The sequence below is a fragment of the Columba livia genome, chromosome 5, assembly GCF_036013475.1.
Source record: "Columba livia isolate bColLiv1 breed racing homer chromosome 5, bColLiv1.pat.W.v2, whole genome shotgun sequence".
Lineage (NCBI taxonomy): Eukaryota > Metazoa > Chordata > Aves > Columbiformes > Columbidae > Columba > Columba livia.
The window spans coordinates 16956695-16977764 of NC_088606.1; the positions used below are offsets into that span (position 1 = coordinate 16956695).

At 39.9% G+C, this 21070-nt stretch overlaps 1 protein-coding gene across 14 annotated transcripts in view; it reads right to left on the bottom strand.

Annotated features, from left to right (window-relative positions):
* Positions 1-5351: 5351 nt before the first annotated feature.
* Positions 5352-21070, bottom strand: part of UNC79 (unc-79 homolog, NALCN channel complex subunit) — a 108290-nt gene continuing 92571 nt past the window's right edge. For 13 of the 14 annotated variants that reach the window (XM_065063604.1, XM_065063603.1, XM_065063600.1 and 10 more), the window contains 7 exons: positions 19993-20082; positions 17868-18043; positions 15872-16058; positions 14264-14461; positions 12039-12116; positions 7272-7313; positions 5352-6741 (listed from right to left, as the gene is read on the bottom strand). In XM_065063604.1, the coding sequence (XP_064919676.1) occupies positions 6541-6741; positions 7272-7313; positions 12039-12116; positions 14264-14461; positions 15872-16058; positions 17868-18043; positions 19993-20082 (972 nt within the window). In that variant the 3' untranslated portion in view covers positions 5352-6540. Of the gene's footprint in view, positions 6742-7271; positions 7314-12038; positions 12117-14263; positions 14462-15871; positions 16059-17867; positions 18044-19992; positions 20083-21070 lie in introns of those variants that run through there. The other variant, XM_065063609.1, reaches the window with a different exon arrangement.

A 21070-nucleotide genomic window follows, 5' to 3' on the forward strand; every position in this document is an offset into this window, starting at 1 on the left:
GACAGAAATGTTAAAAAATATTAAAGTAGTTACAATGAAACAGAAATAAATATTGCTGCTGAAAAGGTTCTGAAGAAGGCAGCCACAATGCGGAAGTTTTTGTCTATGAAAGCTGAGGATGCATAGATTTAAGTTTCAGAAAAGCCTTGGGGTGTGAAGTATATTTTCTTCCTGGCTTGTACGGCTTTCATCACCCTGACAACTCTCAATGGATCATAAATAATCATTAGAGACTGGCTGAGAAAGTTCTGATTGGGATCCAAGCCTAGATGTTGTTGGGACTGAGGTATGGCTGTCTGGTGCAAGGAGAAGGAAGGAAATGGTTTTAAATTTGAAAGCTGGCTTAAGAACATCAGTTGGTAAGATGATCTATCTGGGTCTCTCACACTCCTCCTGGGAAAGCTTGGAAACATGTTGGGGCTATTGTGACTAAGTGACAAACACTTAGAGCAGATGAACATCTGATATTTGAATCAGCTCGGTGCCTTCGGGGTGGCAAACACTGGGAGGGAAATACCACTAGTATTCTAGAAGCTACTGGAAGGCTGAAAAATGTTTTGCCCAAGTGGAGTTAATAGAGCATCCTGAGCAAAAGTAGAGCTGCAGCTACCAGAGCACTAAGATGATTTAGGAAGATGCTGAGCTCTGAGGTGTGTGTGATCAGAGCAAATTGCAGAGGCAAGATGAACACAGGAGAACAAATGTCACACCAACCCCTGCCATGACGAAGGAGAAAACTGCCATTGTTGGCTTGATTCTGAAATGATGGCAAAATCTGCTGTTAAATAAACATATCTGTAGGAAGAAATTCAAGTCATGGCTGCATCAGTTTAGCAGTTTAATCTGACACATCCCTGGAACCAACTAGCACCAGAAACTCATGTTGCTGTCGTGCTCAATTGCTTCACAATATCAATTCTTGTTCCTTCTGAGCTATAGTTATGGGGTTTGATCCTTAACAGGTGTAAGTCGTGCCTCTCTGTAGATTTCGGTACATGTCTGGCAGTTTGTATTTGCTTTGGATCTCACTAATCAGCACCATGTACATGGGATTTCCTCAGTCGTGCAAAATGGGTGACAGTTTTAATGAATTATTTATTTCTTTTAATGATAGTCCTTTATATTCTGTTTTACTGACACTTACCTGCATGACAAGGATTCACAGCTTTAGAAAAGCTTTTGTAAAGAACTTTACTGCAATCAATTCAACTTCACATGAAAACCATGGAGCTGCCAGAAAAGCTAACCTGCCTAAAGGAAGGATTACCTATAAAATTTTTATTCTGTTTGTAAAGCTTCAGAGACATGCTATTATGCCTTTGTGAAAGGATTTAAAGTAGTAAAACAGCCATAGCAGTTATGTTGCCCAGCTGCTGAATAATACATTGAGAAAATTGACCTTGCATTACGTGGTGTCCATCAAACTTGGAGCCTCCCAGCTCATGGTCATGGCTTGTCAGGTTTGATGGGGAGCTGGTTAAATGCAGTGTCAGAGCAGGTTACCTGGGGTGGTGCACAGAAGGCTGCTTGCCAGTCAGCTGGCAGCCCTGTGGTATCTGTCCAATCCAGCAAAATATGGGAGAGTAATTCATGATGTAGACGCCCAGTGATTGAGTTGTGGGTTCTGCTTTTCCATGTTAATGCTTCATAACTATGAATGAGAAATGAGCCACCCTTCCCAAGCGCTGCCAGCTCTTCACAGCCTCCTTGTACACACATTACAATATGCAAAGCCCACACAGCGGTAGCTGAAAGCCCCCAGTTCTGAGCTGCAGGAGTTGCTGACAGCCCTCATGCAATGAAGATTCAGATCTAGCTAAAATAATATAGGCTTTGGCCTTCATGAAGAATCACGATAAGAGGCAACAAGAAAAGCTGTGGATGAAGCTCTTCCGGAGCAGTGTGCAGCGGGGGGAACAGCACAGGAACCTTCACTGCAGAGCTCTTTTCCAGGACATGTCAGCAAAGACTAAACAGCCCTGGGCTCTGGTAATCTTCATCCAGCTTGAAAGGAGACTGTGCAGGCCAGAGTTCAGAGAGATCTTCAGGCCCAGAACGTTCGTCAGTCCTAGAGCACATCGAGTCCTGTCACAGTACAAAAAAGAGAGCCAGAAAATCAACTGTGGTTTTAGGGCCTTTGACCTGCCATGGGTGTAAAGAGCTGTCACAGAAACATTACGTATAAGATAAGGCACCTATGTGGATAGTAACTAGTGTGCTGCAAAAGCCTTTTGCTTGTGTGATCCTGCATGTAGTTCACACAGCGGCTTTCTTGCTAGCCGGCAGGAGAGCACTGTGAGGTGCCCAGTGCAGATGTTAACCTCCCTTTCAGGACACCGAGTTCCATAATTCAGCAGCATGACATGCCGCAGATGGTGTGGCGTTTCAACCATCGCTTCAGCCAAAGTGCTCCGATCTGTTGAAAATTTTGCAGTTCAGCAGACAGCAAATTGATTCTTTTACTAGGTCAGACCTGGTAACAGGCATTGATTTAAGCAGCCTATCGCAACAGATGACTAAATGCTGTTCCTAAATGGCACCTATGATCAGCCAGAGGATGGATTCTGCTCGTGGTGACACATTCCCAGTGAAACAGCCATGCTGGGAGGGTGACAGAGCAGGAAGATTGGCCTTTGCTATTTGGTAGCATTTTCAGGGAACACCAAATGTTGTTTACTTCCTAATCTTCCTACAGAATATAAAGAATTGCTGCTCTGGGCTATTTCAGAGAGATAATGCGAGTGACTCACTTGAGTTGTATATTGACCTCAGGCACTGTAAAGATAGATTTTTACAACACTTTTAAAAACAATTAATGCAGATTTCTGTACTTCTGAAGATGCCTAGAGTGCACTTAGAGATTTTCATGAGGTGTTAAACCCTGCACATCTGGCCAAGCCCATGTTATTTGGTGTTATTAGTCAACCTATCCCAAATCATCAGTCACACCATCTTCCAGGCTGTATTCTCCATGTGAAACCAGCTTCTCAGTTTGTATGTACAGTCTTCTTTTGTCTATGTATAACAGCTCTATAAGAACTGTAATAATTATGATCAGTTACATCCGTACTAAACTGTATGTTCAGACATGGAAGTAGGTTCTGTGACCAGCTCCCATCTCTAACCCCTGAGCTGAAACCAGACCTAAATTCCCACAGTATTTTGAAGTTATGAACTTGGATTCAGAAGTTCTGGTTTTGGCTTGTGTTTAATTTTAATAACTTCCCACCACAATATTTGCATTCTTTTTGTGTTTTGGCAGTCTGAATACTAGATGCTTTGAGGCAGAAATTTTGCTGGGCAGGGAAAGTGCTTGTGCCATGTTGCCTACATTCATTATTCACTGAGTGAGATACCTGATTATGGTTTCTACTTTCTAGAAGTGACTTTTAAAGATAAACTTTGTCAGGCTCTGCTCTTCACCCCACATCATCTGTCTGCATCCTTTAAGTTTCCACATTTCCCTTTATAACAATCTGAGTTCACAGAATCACAGAATCGACTGGGTTGGAAAAGACCTCAGAGATCATCAAGTCCAACCCTTGGTCCAACTCTAGTCCGTTTACTAGATCATGGCACTAGGTGCCATGTCCAATCTCAGTTTAAAAACCTCCAGGGACGGTGAGTCCACCAGCTCCCTGGGCAGCCATTCCAATGCCGGACCACTCTCTCTGTAAAGAATTTCTTTCTAATATCCAGCCTAAATTTCCCCTGGCAGAGTTTAAGCCCAGGCCCCCTTGTCCTGTTGCTAACTGCCTGGGAGAAGAGACCAATCCCCACCTGGCTATAACTTCCCTTCAGGTAGTTATAGAGAGTGATGAGGTCACCTCTAAGCCTCCTCTTCTCTAGACTAAACAACCCCAGCTCCCTCAGCCTCTCCCCATAGCTCTTGTGTTCAAGTCCCTTCACCAGTCGTGTTGCTCTTCTCTGGACCCGCTCCAGCACTTCAATGTCTTTCCTGAACTGAGGGGCCCAGAACTGAACACAATACTCCAGGTGTGGCCTCACCAATGCAGAGTACAGGGGAAGGATCACTTCCCTTGCCCTGCTGACCACGCTGTTTTTGATACAGGACAGGATACCATTGGCCTTCTTGGCCACCTGGGCACACTGTTGGCTCATGTTGAGCTTCCTGTCAATTAGTACCCCCAGGCAGGTCCCTTTCTGCCTGACTGCTCTCCAGCCACTCTGTGCCCAGCCTGTAGCGCTGCAGGTTTGATGAAAAAAAGGGCCTGAGGTGATGTGACAGGAAGGGATCACAAAATGGGGCTCAACTGAGATCACCACCAGCATTTAGCATGTGAGCAGGGAAGTGCCTACGGGGCACCATTACGGAGAAATGCTCCAATGCTTTCTGGGAAATCAGTGTGCTGGGAGGCCTCTCTCAAGTACCTGTACGTCATGCACACAGTGCGGGGAATAAGTGAGAGATGTGTGTGCAGCTGCAGGACTACAGTCTCGTTGGGATCAGACATGTGGTGGGATGGTTCCCATGGCTGGAGTGTTGCAACAGAGGGATACAAGCTCTTAAGGAGGGAAAGCCAAATCAGTATCTCTCCACTGAAAACACAGAGAGGGGCATCTTTTAAGCAAGTTAGCACATGCTTCACTGCCTTCTGTTTGGTTGGTTAGGTCTGGGGGGGTGTCCTGGCTTTGTTAAAAAAAAAAAGTTTCTCCTTTTGTGAATTTTCCTTTCAGCTAAAGTCTTCTTAGTAACTGCACTTTTCTAAAGCAGTATACATGTTTTGCTAGACGTGCAAAGAATGCAAGGTTGCTGATAAGGAAGCACATCCCGCGAGAGGCGTAACCAGGAGGTGACCTTGCGAGTCGTCCCTGCGAATTGAGGCCTAGTGACAGACTGAATCCAGTTCCGGTTGGCTGCAGAGCCCAGTCCAGGAATTCTGGGTGCAGGCTCTGCTGTTGCTGGAGCAGTGCTGATCTTTGCTGGGACTTTCAAGATTGATTTTGTATATTTTGTATCATTTTCTCTATTTTATCAGTAGCATTAGTAAAACATTTTTTCCAACTCTCTCTCTCTGTCCTTCTTCGCTTTCAAATCACCTGTAATTAGTGGGGAGGGGGGAGCTAAGGGAGGGTTAAAGGGGGCCTGGGGGGGAAAGGGGGTTAACAAAGCATCTGACGCAGTTTATTGTCACCCTGCAATTAAACCTTGACAGGGGGTTGGATATTTTTTTAATTGTATTTTAATGGCATACCTGCAAACATTTCCACTTTGGTAAATGCACTGAGGTAAGACTGACCCTCCACAAAACTGAAATGTATTCAGGCAGTTCTTTACAGGTATGACTTTCCACTTCCATGCTACCAGGAAGAAAAAATGATTCTGAGAGTAGTAATCAAGAGTAGGAATTTAATAGCATTCTAAAACACAACTTAAATGTGTGTTTGTTATTCACCTAATCAGCATGTTTCAGGAATACAACCGCGACTGCACAGATTTAGGTATTAATTACTAGAGGTGGTAAATCATGGTGCTCTCAAGACTTCATGTAAAATCCATTGAATTAATTGAGCCTCCTTAGATTCCACTGGGCTTTGGCTGAGCCATTTAATGATATTAAAATCCATCTGTTATTAAACATTATGTTTAATACAACAGTATGCAAATATTCAGGTCCAATCATGCTTCTCTTTAAGTCTGCAAGATAGTTTCTGTAGAGATCAATAAGAATAGCTTTGGGATATCCATATTTAATTGCACTGTATACAAGTATTGACAGAAAAATACAACACAGTAGTCACAAAATCAAAGAGGCTTCTATGAAACCTACAAAGAGGAGTACCACAGAATCAACGAAATAAAAGCAGTATTTCAAAAAATAATAAATCAGACTTGGTAGTTTTGGAAAACAGTATTGAAGAAAAAGACAAAACAATTGGCACATTTTAACAACCTAATTTCTAAGTGCACTTTATGATAGCTCTCCTTACAAGCTGCTGTTTTCCCAGAAGATGATGACAAAAAGCCTCATTAGAACATCACTGTTTTATAGTGACGGGTTTTATTGCATTGCCAGCTGTGAATCTAAAAAAAAAAACCAAACCCCAACTCCTATAAAGGTTCCTAAAAACACTGTTTTCTTTTGTTATCATCAAAAAATAGCAACATAGCACTTCCATATGTATGTGAATACCCACAATTCTATTTAAAAAAAAAATAGAAGTTAAAGAAAAGTGATTTTTGTCTTAGCTTCAAAAATAATGTAAATAAACATTTAAGAACAAGATATTTCAGTGATCAGAGAGATATGTACAATGTAATAGAATTGAGTCCAAACCTGCAAATACTTGCTCATGAATGCAGACTTGAGAGCCTGTTCATCCCGAGTAAGTGTAATTAAAGACTGGCAGGATCAGGCTCTTAGCTTCACCCATTATTAGCTTTTCCACAATCTATCCTAGGCTAAAAAGTATAGATAAAGTATATACTCTTTATACTGATTTATACAAAAGGTCTTTTACAGCTCTAACCCTGTTATTGCTAGGCTAAAAATGAACATTTGGAACAAATTACATGAATCATAAAGGATAAAATTGAGATGCAGCTTCTGATGACTGAATTTCCACTTGAGCCATTTTAAATTGGGTACACTGTAGCCATTTGCGGAGCACAGACGAGCTGTTGTTCATCTGTCCTGACCCCTGTAACATCCTTAGGCTGTGATGGTTGACATTGCTCTGGATAGCTTGGAGACGTAGTTGAAGTCCAGCAGATAAATGCTGTTGAAATAATGTAAAACACTGAGTTTCCTCCCTTTAATACATACAATCATATATATGTATTTTTTATGTATATATATTTATGTATAATATATATAGCGTTGCAGTGAAAGGCCAACGTGGTTGCAGAAACAACCAACACACTGAGACCAATTCCAACACTTCCATTCTCGTTACCAAAATTCTTTTGACTGGCAAACCACAGCGATCCACTTTGCTCTCTCTTACAAACAGGGCCAGCCGGCACAGCGTTACCCAAGTAAGCAGGTCTGCAATATCTGCCATGGAACCAAAAATACATCTGCTCAGCCAAGAATCCCAATCCTGATTTGTCAGGGGACTCTCTAGCCTAAGACATCAAGAAAATCATAGCTCAGGGAATAACCAACCTCAGTAAAACGGGAGGAAAGGCACTGCTGCAGAACCTGGTTAGAGGATCTATTTTCAGTGAGTCTAGTGATCTTATTTCCAGAATTTACAGTAATGTATAATACTAAGAATAAAGGGATAAGGTACTAGAAAGAACTTACCTTTAGATTTGACTGTATCATTGGCAACCACATTGGTATGAGCTGTAAAAAGAGAGGAATATTTCGTTATTATACAAGTGACAGTAAACATGGCCCGGTTACTATGAGACAGAGAAGGGCATATCTAACACATTTAGCTGTGCAAATGGACACATCCTAAACCACAAATTCGAAAATGCTATTTTTAAATGATGCATATGTTTTGGGGCAGGTAACTCCCAGAGGCCAAGAAGTCAGCTTCTCTTGTTTGTAGCATGATGAATCACCAGTCACAATTACTGATATCCTGTTTAAGGCGACAACGAGAGTACAGAATAAAAACTTATTAAAGGAAAATCACTTCTTATTTTCCTTGTGAGGGTGTTTCTGGATGTGCAGATGGGTACTACTGGAATAAATACAGCATTCTGCATGGCGAGGTGTATGTCAAGAACTGAAAAAACATGCAACAGAAGTTCCTAATAACAGGCCAGATATTTCAATGGTAACCAGCATTTTATAAGCTGCTAGTCACATCAGTGCTTCACTGCAGAATGTGACCTGTAGGCCTGAGAGCAGAGGTAAAAATTCGAACTACCCATGACAAGGCCAGGTCTGTGAATCTGTCACCCATGATTTAATCAATATGTATTTCAGTCTCCTGCTCTTCAGAGAACTTTTATTTCTGTGTAAGTACAACATGACAAGCTTATGGAAGACAGGCATTTCTAGCAAAAGTATTCATGTTCTCCAATATTAATTTAACCACTGAGGATATTATTCTGAAATGTTCCTCCAAATGGCATTAAAATTGCAATTTGCCAATTATGCTACCAAGAGCTGCAAGTTAAACCTAATCACTATTGACAACATTAGATAAAGTGCTGTTTCCCTTGTGCAAGGAATGATAATTGTTTCAATTTCAGTGCTGTTTTGCTGGAGAATCATAGGCAGATCTGTCAGGACTGATTACTTAGTCTACCACATGAAGAACCATTTTCAAACCTCAGCATTTACCAATAGATGAACTCCAAAACAGCTGAAATGCAGCCAGATGCAACAGACGTGTGAGTTCTTTACATCCTTCCATAGACTCTCACACTAATTAAGGTCTTAAGATCCAGTGACTACAAGTCCTGATGTGTTTTTTGGAGAGGAGGGAACAGGTAAGCACATTGAGAAGCCATGCTCTGTGCCCCACTGCCCACAACAAAACGCCACTGAGAATTTCATCAGCACTAATGAAGTTCCTCCAGAGCTAGCCCACGGTGACAGGACTACTGTCAGAAGTACGTCAAGCAAGGAGGGAAGCCAGGCAGAAAACTCAGGGTACCCTCTGCATCTGAACCAATTCACTGGACATCACTCACAGTCAGCTCAGAGAATCAAGCACTTCTCACATCCAGTTCATCTCATCCTAAAGCAGGTATCTAAAATAGATCAAGATGAATCATGTCCAAAAATACCTGTTTATCTCCATTGACTATAAGGGGCAGTCAGAGAAACTGGCTCATGTTGATATCTGTGCTGTAGCGGTCTAAGGTTAGATACAGATCATTGTCCTCCAGTGCCACTTCTGACTTCCAAGGTCTGGACACATTTAGGGAAATGAAACATTCTGCTGCAGGCACAAGCAAGCAAACCCTCCACTCCTACAGCTGTCAGTTAGATAAATGAGACAAGATGACGTTTTTATTGAAGTACTTGAGTTTTATTACCTAATCCCCAGCCAGCCTTTTCTTCACAAAGGAAGAATACATAAAGCTGGTTAGAAAGAACAGCTGGAAGAACAGACTGCTCTCAGGTACTGTGAATTTTTTCGGAGTTTACATTTTCAACAGAATTATGTTGATTCCAGTGCAAGTTTTGATGGAAACCAGGCTGGAGAACAGGTTGGTCACTGTGCTTTTCTGGCTCCCCAACTCTGCTGCCTACCCAACAGCTGCTGGAGCTGCTGAAAACCCCTGGCTCTCTGGAAAAGACAGTGTGGTTTGCTGAGCTGCTCCCTTCGCTTCCCAGACTCCTCGGACATACATCTGATGGTCAGACAGAGAGCTGTGATCAGCAGGGAGCTGGTGTCCATCATCAGTGGCTGTCCTGGGAAGGCTAGTTTCCCAGTTCCATTGACACAGAAAAACAGAAGGAAACCTGAACACTTTCATTTCAGCCCTCCTAAAGCAGAATGCTTCCCCTCAGAGCAAAATCTAATGAATTAAATATATATGTATGTGTGCATCTTCATATATGTGCATGTATAGGTACATGTATTTCATCCAACTTAAAAAGAAAAATAAATACACAGGACTTGGAATGTTTTCACAGGAGAGAAACTTCGTTTTCCTCACCAGATTGGTAAAGATAATCTAACATAAGATCCAAAAAATATCCTCTGAGAATACAGGGAACGGCTCAAAGACCACAGGAAGCAATCAAGACATGACCCAATGCTGTCAGTGTGACTTTAATTTAATAGCAAAGGACAACACAACACCAGGAAAAGGAAACCTCACAGCACCAGCACAAGGAGGAGATGAAGGAATGCTTATCTCAGGCATAAATAAAGCTCTTCTTTCAGTGCTGAACCATTTACATCTTCTCTTTTTGTTTTAGGACATATTTTCTCTTGTCATACAGACAATGGCCACCTAAGACAGCTATCACATAAATCACCTCTATCACATGACACGCACCACTTTCTCATTGTGCATTAAAAATGAATGTGTTGAATCATGCAATGACCTCATTAACAAATTAAGTTTTTGCAGCACCTGATTCCTTAGATGGAATAAAAGGCACTGCAGTAAATAATACAAATGGATAAATGGTCAGGATTTATCAGTGCTACTATGCTCAGTTCCAAGAGAAAGTCATTGAGATTAATTTTGCTGAATGAATCTCCGAAAGAGTGTTCAGAATGTTCTGTTTAAAAACCCAGGCTCTCTCACTACACTGTGTCCTTTCCTTTAGTGAAAATTAAACCTTGTTTGAAAGGCTTATATCTGAAATAAAAGACAAAAAAAAGCTTTAAAGCACAAGATAAAATTGTTTCATTATCAAAGGCAGGACAATAAAAGATTGCTAGAATAAAATCAGCTAGCAAAAAACTGCCCAGTCAACTAATATTCAAAGAATTGTCATCTTTGCCAACTTCTGAAGCTGGAGCAACAAAGTTCAGATCTTCTTCATAGCCTCTGAAAAGGAGACAGTCTCAAAGCTGATCTTTTTTTTTAAATTATAGAGGTGCCACTCACTTTCTGGTCCCCGTGTGAATAAGCTCTACACTTCTGCTTCTTTGAAGGACTCCTGACAGACAGTAAGTCTTTCCCCAAACCATGACACTTACTTTCAGATCTACGATAAATATTTTTACTACTAGTTAATTTTGAAAAAAAAATGGTAACCCGGGAGTAGGAATCCTATCATACTATTATGTATGTATTTTGTTCCTGCGGGAGTTCACTTTCAGGCTAAGTAAAGGGGGTATGGTCACCCAGACTCTTGTCTTCCATTTCATATCCACTGAACATGAAAGAAAGCCTAGCACCTTAACTCTGAATTTCACAGGTTTATGAGCTTAATTTTGTAACACCAACAACGCTCTTCTAATCTGATTTAGCATATTACTGATATATAGTTTCAAATATACCTCCTTGAAAGTATTCATTTTAATTGTGACAGGAATTTGGCCCTCAATGCCTCTGTTTTCATAGCTTTAAAGCCATTCTTCATCCTTGTCAAATTCTGGACATCCTGGACTGGCTGAAAGAGGAACCCATACTTCTTCCAGGGACAGCCATGATCACTTTAACATCCCATAGTGGCAGAGTTTCTCTAGCAAATCAAGTCATTACTGACTATAAAACTGTATTTTCCTGATGAGTGGAAACACTTTCATGCCAGTTGACATCAAGACCTTCAATTTCAGCTACTTTATTTTCAATTTCTGCTTGGCCATTAAAGTCTGGAGTAAAACAAGGGTCAGAATTTTCCTTTATGGCAACAGAAGAATTACATAAACAAACATATTTCAGTTAGATTCAGAGTGCATTGAACTACTCGATTTAATGATATTTTATGTGAAAACTCCCTTCAGAATAATGCAATGAGAAAACATGTAAAAAAGGCCAGTAAAATCAATTTATGCTTGTGAAGCTACCCTGGTACTTCAGGAATCTGCTCTGAAAGACTGACCACTGATTTCCAAAAAAAAAAAAAGCATTTTACATGAATGATGCATGCAGGATTTGATTCTCTAACCAATGAATACTCTGTTACACATCCTTGGGAAGTAGGTTCACTATCAAATAATATTTGACTAAGTCGTATACATAGGCATATAATAACAAGAAAACCACTGTGGGATGAAGTTATTGTTATCAATCTAAAAGAATGTGAGGATCAGAACAGTGACATGATCTGCAAAGGACATAGGATGATTAAAAGTTACAGAACGGCTGAAAATTCAGACAGTACCTAGAGGTTCTCAAAGTCAGTGACATCAGTTGAGCTTGTTAGACCATTGCAACAACAGAAGGAGGAAACAGATCAGAAGTTCATTAAAAAAAAAATCAGGAGAAGTTGGATTTGAGATTATGGTTTGGCCTTGCTTCTTACCAGAGATTTTATTTTTTGTTGTGTTCTACTAGTTTTATTTCTGCATTAGCATTCAACCTCAGCTTCTTCCACTTTCTTTTTTTGAGTGGGAGCGAAAGCAGAGCACAGTATGTCTAGAAATCACAACAGACAGGCAATATCATTAACTAACTATTCATGGTGTGGTTTGCCTACCTTTACAAAGATAGTAGAGTTGCATTCCTGTAAAGCCTCCATTAAACTAATCACATGCAGGCACACCATTTCCACCATCTGGAAAAAAAAGAAGCATAAAACCAATTAGAGTCCAGCATAACAGTGTTGTAAACCAACCCAATAGTCTCTAGAAAGAATCTTCCTGTATTTGCTTGGCAGTTATGCTGAATCACTAGATGTGTATTTATTAACCACTGACACATAAGATTAAACATAGGCATATAGGGGATGTTTTAGTTTATTTAGTTTTCCCCTGATAAGGCAACACCTATCTGTCAAATATTTCAAAGTGCTTGATGGATTTTAATTCATATCATACATCAAAACAATTGCCTTCAGCTTTGTTCTTTTCAGACCTCATAAAACCTTTTACATGCCTTTGCTGTGTAGTTCTCACCAATCAGTGTGTCAGGAATTGATATTATTATTTACTGAACGTTTGAAAATTAACATACTGACAAAAAAATCTTTTTTTTCTCCCCTCTCAAAAGACAATTTATTGTTCTGAACTGGCAGCTAGTCCATAATTCTTCCATTTTGTACCATGAATTATGACAAATGCAAATATCAGTGGTAGACAGCCTTTTATGTTTTATATTGTGTAAACTCACAGGTACAAGACAAATATCCTGAGCCAGCAGTGAGTATTTACAGTGCCTGTCTGAACTATGTGTAAATTCCCATCAATAATAATAAACTTAGCTTTACTGTAGTGCTTTTTAATCTCCAAGACACTTTACAAACACTAACTAATTAACCTCAGAACACCCCTGTGAGATGGGAAAGTATTATTATCTCCATTTCACAGAGCAATAGCTGAGGCAGAGAGATAATAACTTGCACTAGAGCCACATGGTGAGATATTTTCAGAATAAGGATTGGAACTTGGGACTTCCAGGTCATATTCTTGTCCTAAGGCCTGACAAGAAGCCTTTGTGTCTGTCTAAACCACTGGCTAGTTAGAAGTGTTATACACATTTCGCCTTCATTCAAATGGAGCTCCATGAACTACTGTTTGCAACAGTGGTTTGTTGACCACAGAGACCTCACTAGATGTCAAAGGCTAAAATATCATCTAAAGACAGCTGTAGGTGGTCTTTGCCTGATGTGAACAAGACACAAGGGAATAGTAACTGGTTCAAAGACATTCAAGTGCAGTCCATGCAATTACAATTGAAAGGTCAAAGGCCCATACCTGCCTGGGGGGGAAGATGTTTCACATGGGGAAAGGGGAATTACATAAAATAATTTCCATACAGATAGGAGGTCTCCATTTAAAAAAGAAAAAGCACCCAAAAAAAAACAACGAATGAAAATCCCAAACCTTAAGAGCACCTGACTTAGCAGACTGGGTCATCTATAAAGAATCTTTCTCACTCAAAGCTAATACTAGGTTCTTCAGAGCCAGAGCGACTAATTACCATCTCAGTTAAAAAGTTTTAAAAAGTCATGACAGACTTGTCATGACTTTCTGGGAAGTGGGAAACACAATACACCTTGCCCATCAGAAACAAGCTCCTACCCTGCAGGCACACAGAATCATTAATCAAAAGGAAGCAAAGGTAGCACCTATGAGAAGGCTGCTGGAAGCCCTCTGGGTTCTTACTGTACAAAGCTGTTCTAACAGCAGTGAGTAGTTGAGACAAATAAATGCTTAAAAGTTTTTTCAAAAAATGGTCTGGATGATTTCTGGACAGAGCAAACATTTCCCTTTCAAACTGTATCTCTAGAGATACCTCCTTCAAGTCATTCACTACTCAAAAATGTTTGCAGAGATATTTATGTAGATTATTTCTGATGAATAATCAATGGGTTATCAGTAGCTAAGTGTCAGCATTTGTGTATTTCTTTACCATTATGTGGTAAAAAACATTCAAATGGATGTCTACAGAGTTATCCTAAAACACTTAGTTGCTCCTGTAAAGCAGAGTCAGATGAAACAACAGGATCCCTGTGAAAAGCAGGGAGATATATAAAATGAGACCTGATGCAGGGAGCCCTTAATCCGACAAGCAGTGACTGTGCCTCTTGATTCTGTTCCAGGGAGATCCTGTTTCAGGCCCACTGTGAGGTTAAACCACTACTTTCACTTTAATTTCTCTAAAGCATCGAAGCTGTTTTATGAGGTTATCCATAGACTGATGTATTCCATTGAAACAAAGCCAAACCCCCCGAGTTTAATCTGTACAGAGCACCTGACTCACCACTTTGTTATGTGCCATTAGCTGTAGGATGCTCGGTGTCACCCGGCTCCAGAACTCCAGGGCTGTCAGGATTGCTGTAAAGCTAAATTCGTTCTGGTTCTGGACTGTCGGAGCTACTGCTGTTTGTTCACAATACACTGTCCAGAGCTGAGCAAATATAAATGCATGGAACAGGGAACACATGTGCAGAACAGATGTCTGTACAAACAGAAAACAGAGGAAAATATTTATTTAAATAAGTGTATTGGGTACAGTGCAGAGGCTTTCAAAGTACCCCTCTGTCATGCATCCCACTGTGCAGTCTTGCCCCTCACTTTCCCACATTTCCCTCCCATTAGGAACTAGTAAGTCAAGTATGCTTGATAGCATCTCCTTCGTGTTTAAAAACTGGTTTTACATTTACAGACTAAAAACTGCATTTGCAAACACACACTCCCATGCAATCTTGGTGCATGGAATTAAGGTCAATCCTTTTAAGGAGACAATTAGTTTCTGCAAAACAGCTACTCAGGACTAGTTCCGAGGCTTTCTTGATGAAAAACTCCACTGCAACCTGTGGAAGTCCTGGAGGCTCCAGCACATACTATTCCATTTCAAAATGTTGCTGGGGTAAGTCATTCAGATTCTGATCACCTGAAAGGAAGGCTATCGTACAAAATACATCATTTTACATCTGTTCTGTTAACCTGTCATCCATTTCCACCTTGCTGGAACAGAACTGCTCACAGTTAAGGAAAGAGTTTTGAAAAGCTAACAGAGAATTCATTTGGCATACTCAGGCATGGCTTTTTGCTAATACGTGTTACATATTACGGTGTCTGAGCTCACAGGAGTGCTGGACATTAACTGCCTCACTACAAGAGGGATGCTTCCGATCAGAGATGCTTTCTCAGCCTGCAAGTGCAACAGTGATTCCTGCTCTGTGGCAGCATTACTGCACCAAATATTGCAATGGTTGCTTGGTAACTGGAAAAAGGTATTTGAAAGAGCAAATAAAGGCTAAATAAATGAATGGGAAGCATCAGTGTCTTTGCCAGATGAGGGGAAAGAAAGGAGGATTTTACATGCAAGATAAATGTATTCTGCTTCTATTGCTAATAAAAACCTGGTTGGTGTCAAAAAGTGCTGTTATATCTGTGTTAACCTACTGTCACAAATTACTTAGGATTTGCAATAACTCTTTTTGTCCAGAGAACCTTAGGAAAAAAAGTTGTACTTGAACCATTGCTATTTGTAACTAACTTTTGATCATAACATTATTTATAGGCTATCCAATTCTACTATACAGAATAAATAACTTTGTAGAGATTTGCTACAGAGATGGTCATTGCCAAAGTTTCCATTTGGAATTCAGTTCTTCCTTTCTCACTCCCGTGCTCAGATATTTTGAAAAAGTTGAATCTCAAACTTAATTGTAGTGATTTCATCACCAGTTTTCTACGCATGAAGAGGCAGCTATGCAAGAAAAACTACAGAGATCTCTTTCCACAGATCCCAGGTTTTAATAAGGTTTTACCTACCCCTCCTTTTTTCTTACAAATAAATAAATGTTTGCAATAATAAGGCCAATATATAACACATCTCCACTTAAAACACAGAATCCCTTACCTTTGATTGCTCTGGAAACCCAATCAGAATAACAATAAGGTGGTCAGCAATTTGTGAACCCGCATCCAGTGGAATAGGCATGCAAGATGATGGAGAATTTGGACAGACAACATTGTGTGTCAGAGACCCCAGAAGTAGCCAGGACAGCAAACGAATGTGTGAGACACATTCTATGAACTCTTTGGGCCTGTTAAGAAAGAGTGGATTTTACAACGATGCTAAGTTTTCTGGTTTCCCCCAAAATATGGAGTCTCCTTATGCACGCTAGGCAGATGCAGCGTCAGTGTGCTGGAGGCACAGACCATTGGTGCAGCTTATGGGAAGACTAGAACCACACAGAACTTGGTGGGCTTCATGTACCCTTAACAACTCCAACAGAACATATTTGGTGAGTCTAAGAAACAGTCTCTCTAAAGGACTAAAACATTCACTGGTTCCATACGCAGGGATTTTTTACACAGGAATCATGAGATGGGAAGGGTTGTCCAAGTGGAAATGTTCCTCTCAGTTTCCCTGGACAGCACAAGGCTGATGGGGCAATGGCAGGAAATTCCTCATTCCACAGTGAGCTCCAAGGCAGGAGCCATGCCCGACTGCCACTGTGTTTCACTTCTCCATCGGTAAAGTGGAGTTAATTTCTTTTTTCCTTAGCCTCTCCTTGGACATTTGGACTGCATGATTTTGAGGGCAGCGACTATGCTTTTTTGTGACACTTAAGTGATCAGCCACTATCTACTGCAATGTCTAATTGTAAAGCAGTCTCCTTATGTAATCTAAAAAGGGATAACACTTTTCTGGTATCCTCTTGTCTGTCCCCTTGCTGCTACAAAGCTCAGATTACATACTCATTTGAATTCATAGGCACAGGAGAAAAAAAAAAAGTTTTTCAATCAATAAATTACTACTTATTAAGCCTGGGTTTAATTTCTAACTTGATGTAATTGTCAAGGACTCATAGCACCAAAAAGGCATTCCATAAGTGTTTTGTTTTGTTTTTTTTAATAGACTCTAACAGGATGCTCTTCGAATTCACCACCTTCAACTCAGAACACATAGTCCTTTTTTTACATGTAAGAAACTAAAGCACAAGGAGATGACAGCTGCATATTTCCAAAACTAAACATGTTCTACATGAAAGTACATGCAGTCACATCTACAGGTCTGGAGCCCCAGAATCCTAGGGCAGGTAGTTTGAGAGAAAGCTGGGAGAAGAATACAGGTGTTGTTGAAAAACAGTCCGATGGTCTACACTCAAAGCATCTTGTTTGCTGTCATTGTAAGGTAAGGGACAGTATATCCCTTCGTTCTGAAAATAAAACACGGCAGATTAGGATTTCTCACAATGAAAAGGGATCAAAAAAAAGTAATGAAGAGCAGGATTTTTTTATGATTATATAAATAGCTTTACAGTTCTTGTTCATTTCTACTTCATAATCATAGAATGATTTGGGTTGGAAAGGACCTTAAAGATCATGTAGTTCCAGCCCCCCTGCCTTGGGCAGGGGAACCTTCCACTACACCAGATTGCCCAAAGTCCTGTCCAACCTGGCCCTGAACACTCCCAGGGATGGGGCAGCCACAGTTTCTCTGGGCAACCTGCTCCTGTGCCTCACCACCCTCATGGGGAAGAATTTCAAAGGACATTTCCCATTGTATTCTCTGTAGTTCCCAAAATGTTTTCTATAATTCTACGACTGATCAAGTACCCCTGTACTTTTCACTGTCTGTGTCTAGACTGAGAATCAAGTAATTTCCCAGGTAACTCCAGTCAAGCCAATGAAGTTACATCAACTGTCCCTTTGGCATTGATGATTAAATACTGCATTGACGAACTCCTCAGTTAAGGACCAGGGAGCTTCTCACCAGTTGTTTCAATGTCCCATGGTTGCCATGCCCTACTGTGGGTCTTATCTGTGAAATTTGGCAATAAACATGGAATACTGTGAAGATTTCTAACTCATTTTAGTATTCCTTTTTGTGGAAAAAGCATTCTCACCCTTGTTGCATTGCAGAAGGAGGATGGTAAAGCCAAGGCAAGTATCGGATCACAGCTTTGTTGTCTCTGTGGTTTCCTCGTGTGATTTCCATAGCAGCAATCTGAGCTAAACCAACTTTCAGATGTCCACCAAACGTGTCTTCGTGCAGTGGCTGAGAACAAGTCTTCATATGACTCTGCAAGGCAAAGAACTGATTTCCTACCTGAAAAGAGTATTTCACTTGAACTACATTCTTCCAAGCAACAGCACATTCTATTTCATTTCACTTGAATTCCTTTCTCAGGGTCTCTAACTGTGTCTACAAAATTACAGAACAAAACTCAGAAGTAGATTTTAAAAACCTCTCTAGTCCCTAAGTTAGTGACAGCTTTATGATGCAGATCTTCCCACGGAGGGCCACATTTTCAAGAGCCCACACAAATTATTAATTGTGCAAAATGCATAGACACTTTTGTATCAGCAAAGTTAACAGCTGATGAATAAAAAACGAATGATTGAACCTCTATACAGTTTAAGACGAAAGAATCTAACCATTTAACAAGACAGCATCTGGGCAGGAAATGCCTTCCCTGTGCAATATTCTATTCACATCTACAGGAATCAGCTGTCACTCATTCACTTGCAACATGACTATGTCACACCATTCAGCTGCTACAAACGCCTTTTAGTCCTGGAAATAAAAGGGCTAAAATTTTAACAAGAAACCTGCAAATATTTATGCCTGGAAAGATAATTTATTATCCTGCTTTGTCAGCTCAAAGGAATCTTTCACTGGTGCTTCTTGAGATATTTCTGTATTTCTAATTAAGCTAACTTTACATTACATTCTGTTACTAGACTAACAAAACACATGCTGAGACCATTTGTTTGCTTAAAGGAGAGCCATATGCTTTGCACAAGAAAATCCAGGTCATCAGTTATTCAATAATTATGACAGGATACAAATCGGTGAACCAATAATATTTTATAACAGATAAGTACCTGACCCCTGCAACATACATGTTGTGAATTTATTTAAAGTTCTAACTATTTGTAAACTCAGAAATGCTCACAAGTATTTCCCAACTATGTTGCAACCACAGGATAAGCTTATGTGGCCTGGTTAAATAAGAACGGCCTTTTTATTTTCCAAAGACAGCCAAAGCTTATTCTTTATGATACCTAAAATTATGGTAATATTTGACTTTCCTTTTATGTTAATCTTGTTCTCAGATTCCTGTATTACATAGCTAAATCAAAACATCATGCAATTTTCGACCATTTCATTCTGATTTAGCTTTAAATTGCCAGAATACACATTTGGGAAGCTTCTTGTCTTGTTTCAAAATATAAAAGAACTGGGTTAAGTTTTAGTTCATGTCCTACCTATAGCCATGTATAAAAATGTAATACATAGTCCTACTGAGTATAAGAAATTATCATCTTATCAGATTTAAGCATTTTAAGAGCATTTCTGAAAATCAGACTACAGTGCAAGGGAGAAGGGGTAGAACGAAAAAATGCAAATGGCAGAGAACTTTCTACAGAAACATTTTATACAGAAGAGAACATATCTGCAAGTATTTATAAATAAATTTTCCCCATCCCTGCCTTCAGATAAGTTCGTGTTTTTCTATGGAACTGGCAAACCAGATGTATCTCTTCCTCATTTATGATCCATTTGCCTACCTATTCTGCAAGCAGTTATGAACTGTAAGAGAAAAAGTTGAACTGAAAAGTTGTACTATTTATGTTTACAACAGACACAGGATTCCTCCAGAAGAGCATAAGTAGTTGTACAGGCAAAGAGTTTTATGTTTCCATGGGTCCGTCACTTCTCACAGTGATTTTGGTGTGACATTAGCTTACCATCAATGTTTCAGAAAAATCAAGCTTGCATTTATAGTGTGTGCCCACTATATTTGAATCAGCCTCTATTTCAGCACTGCATAAGCTGCTTTTTATTGATCCCACAGAAGTGTCTTATCTATAACAGTACTCATGTTTTTTAAGAAAGAAAGAAAAAGGAAGTGTCAGTCATCCTCAAAGGCTTCCAACCATTTCTTCAAGGCAGATTCATTACAGAAAACATATTTCTGTTCAAAAAGCACAAACACTTTAGATCAATGTATGTCCAGAACCAACCTTTAATTTGGTTAAGGTATGCATATCTGCAATGAAATCCAGCACTTCCCCAACATATTGCCTCATGCATTCCATTGCTGCTGTTCCACACTAGAACATAAAAGAAGTAAGTTTAAGTACCAGGTTTTGAATATATCCATGTTTCTTTGTTTCTTGTTCATCAGAATACAACTTCTGTCTTAAATTATTTTACTTATTAGTTAGATTAATTTAATTAGGAATAGGTATTCTTTGATGCTTTTCTTCTCAGGGTAATATGCCCTTTTATCTGATGATAGTACAAAAAGACAGTCCAGTCACTGCAGCTTTTCCATGCATCATAAAATACAATGATCTGTGACAAGCAATAAAATATTTACTGATAAAACTTTCAAGAATATCCTTCTCATGTCATCCTGAAATTTACAGTGGTCCAGAATCAAAGCCTTAAGAGTAGAAGAGAGTTTAACAACTCAGTTCTTCAAGCAACTGAGCATTTCTGCAAGTGGAACCAATCAAGTACAATCCCAGAAAACAAAATTCAATCACAGGCACAGATGCTCACATTAATCATGATGGAAAAACAGTTTAAATGACTGGCTTCGGGTATTTTACATGTAAACATCACTAAAATTAATGTCACTGAAATTTCCACTTTTTTTTTAAATAACTTTTTTTGAGTTAACAAATGTTTCAGGGACATTCCTGAAGCAAAATCATTCAAAATACAGCATTCCAATGGCACCTAAGCTCATTGCAATTTTCAAGAGGGGAGGCAAGGACTGTAAGGGATCAATGAAATCCCTCATGAACTGCTCCAGTTTGACCATAAAGGTGTAAGCATTGAGAAGTGACCCATGCCAGAGCAACAATGACCGGAAAGGGAAAACAAAAGGACTAAATGGGGCACTTGTTGTATTCCCACAGTACAAATTTTCATAATCCTTTCCTAGAATACAGTGAGCAATGCAAATCTGGCCTTCGGCTACTACAAGATGTGCTCAAGGTGCACAAAGCAGCCAACAGAACAAAGCTGTCAGATTAGATAAATACTTCAAGCAGACTCCCAAACCCTGGAGAGAAGCTTTCAGAGGGTGAT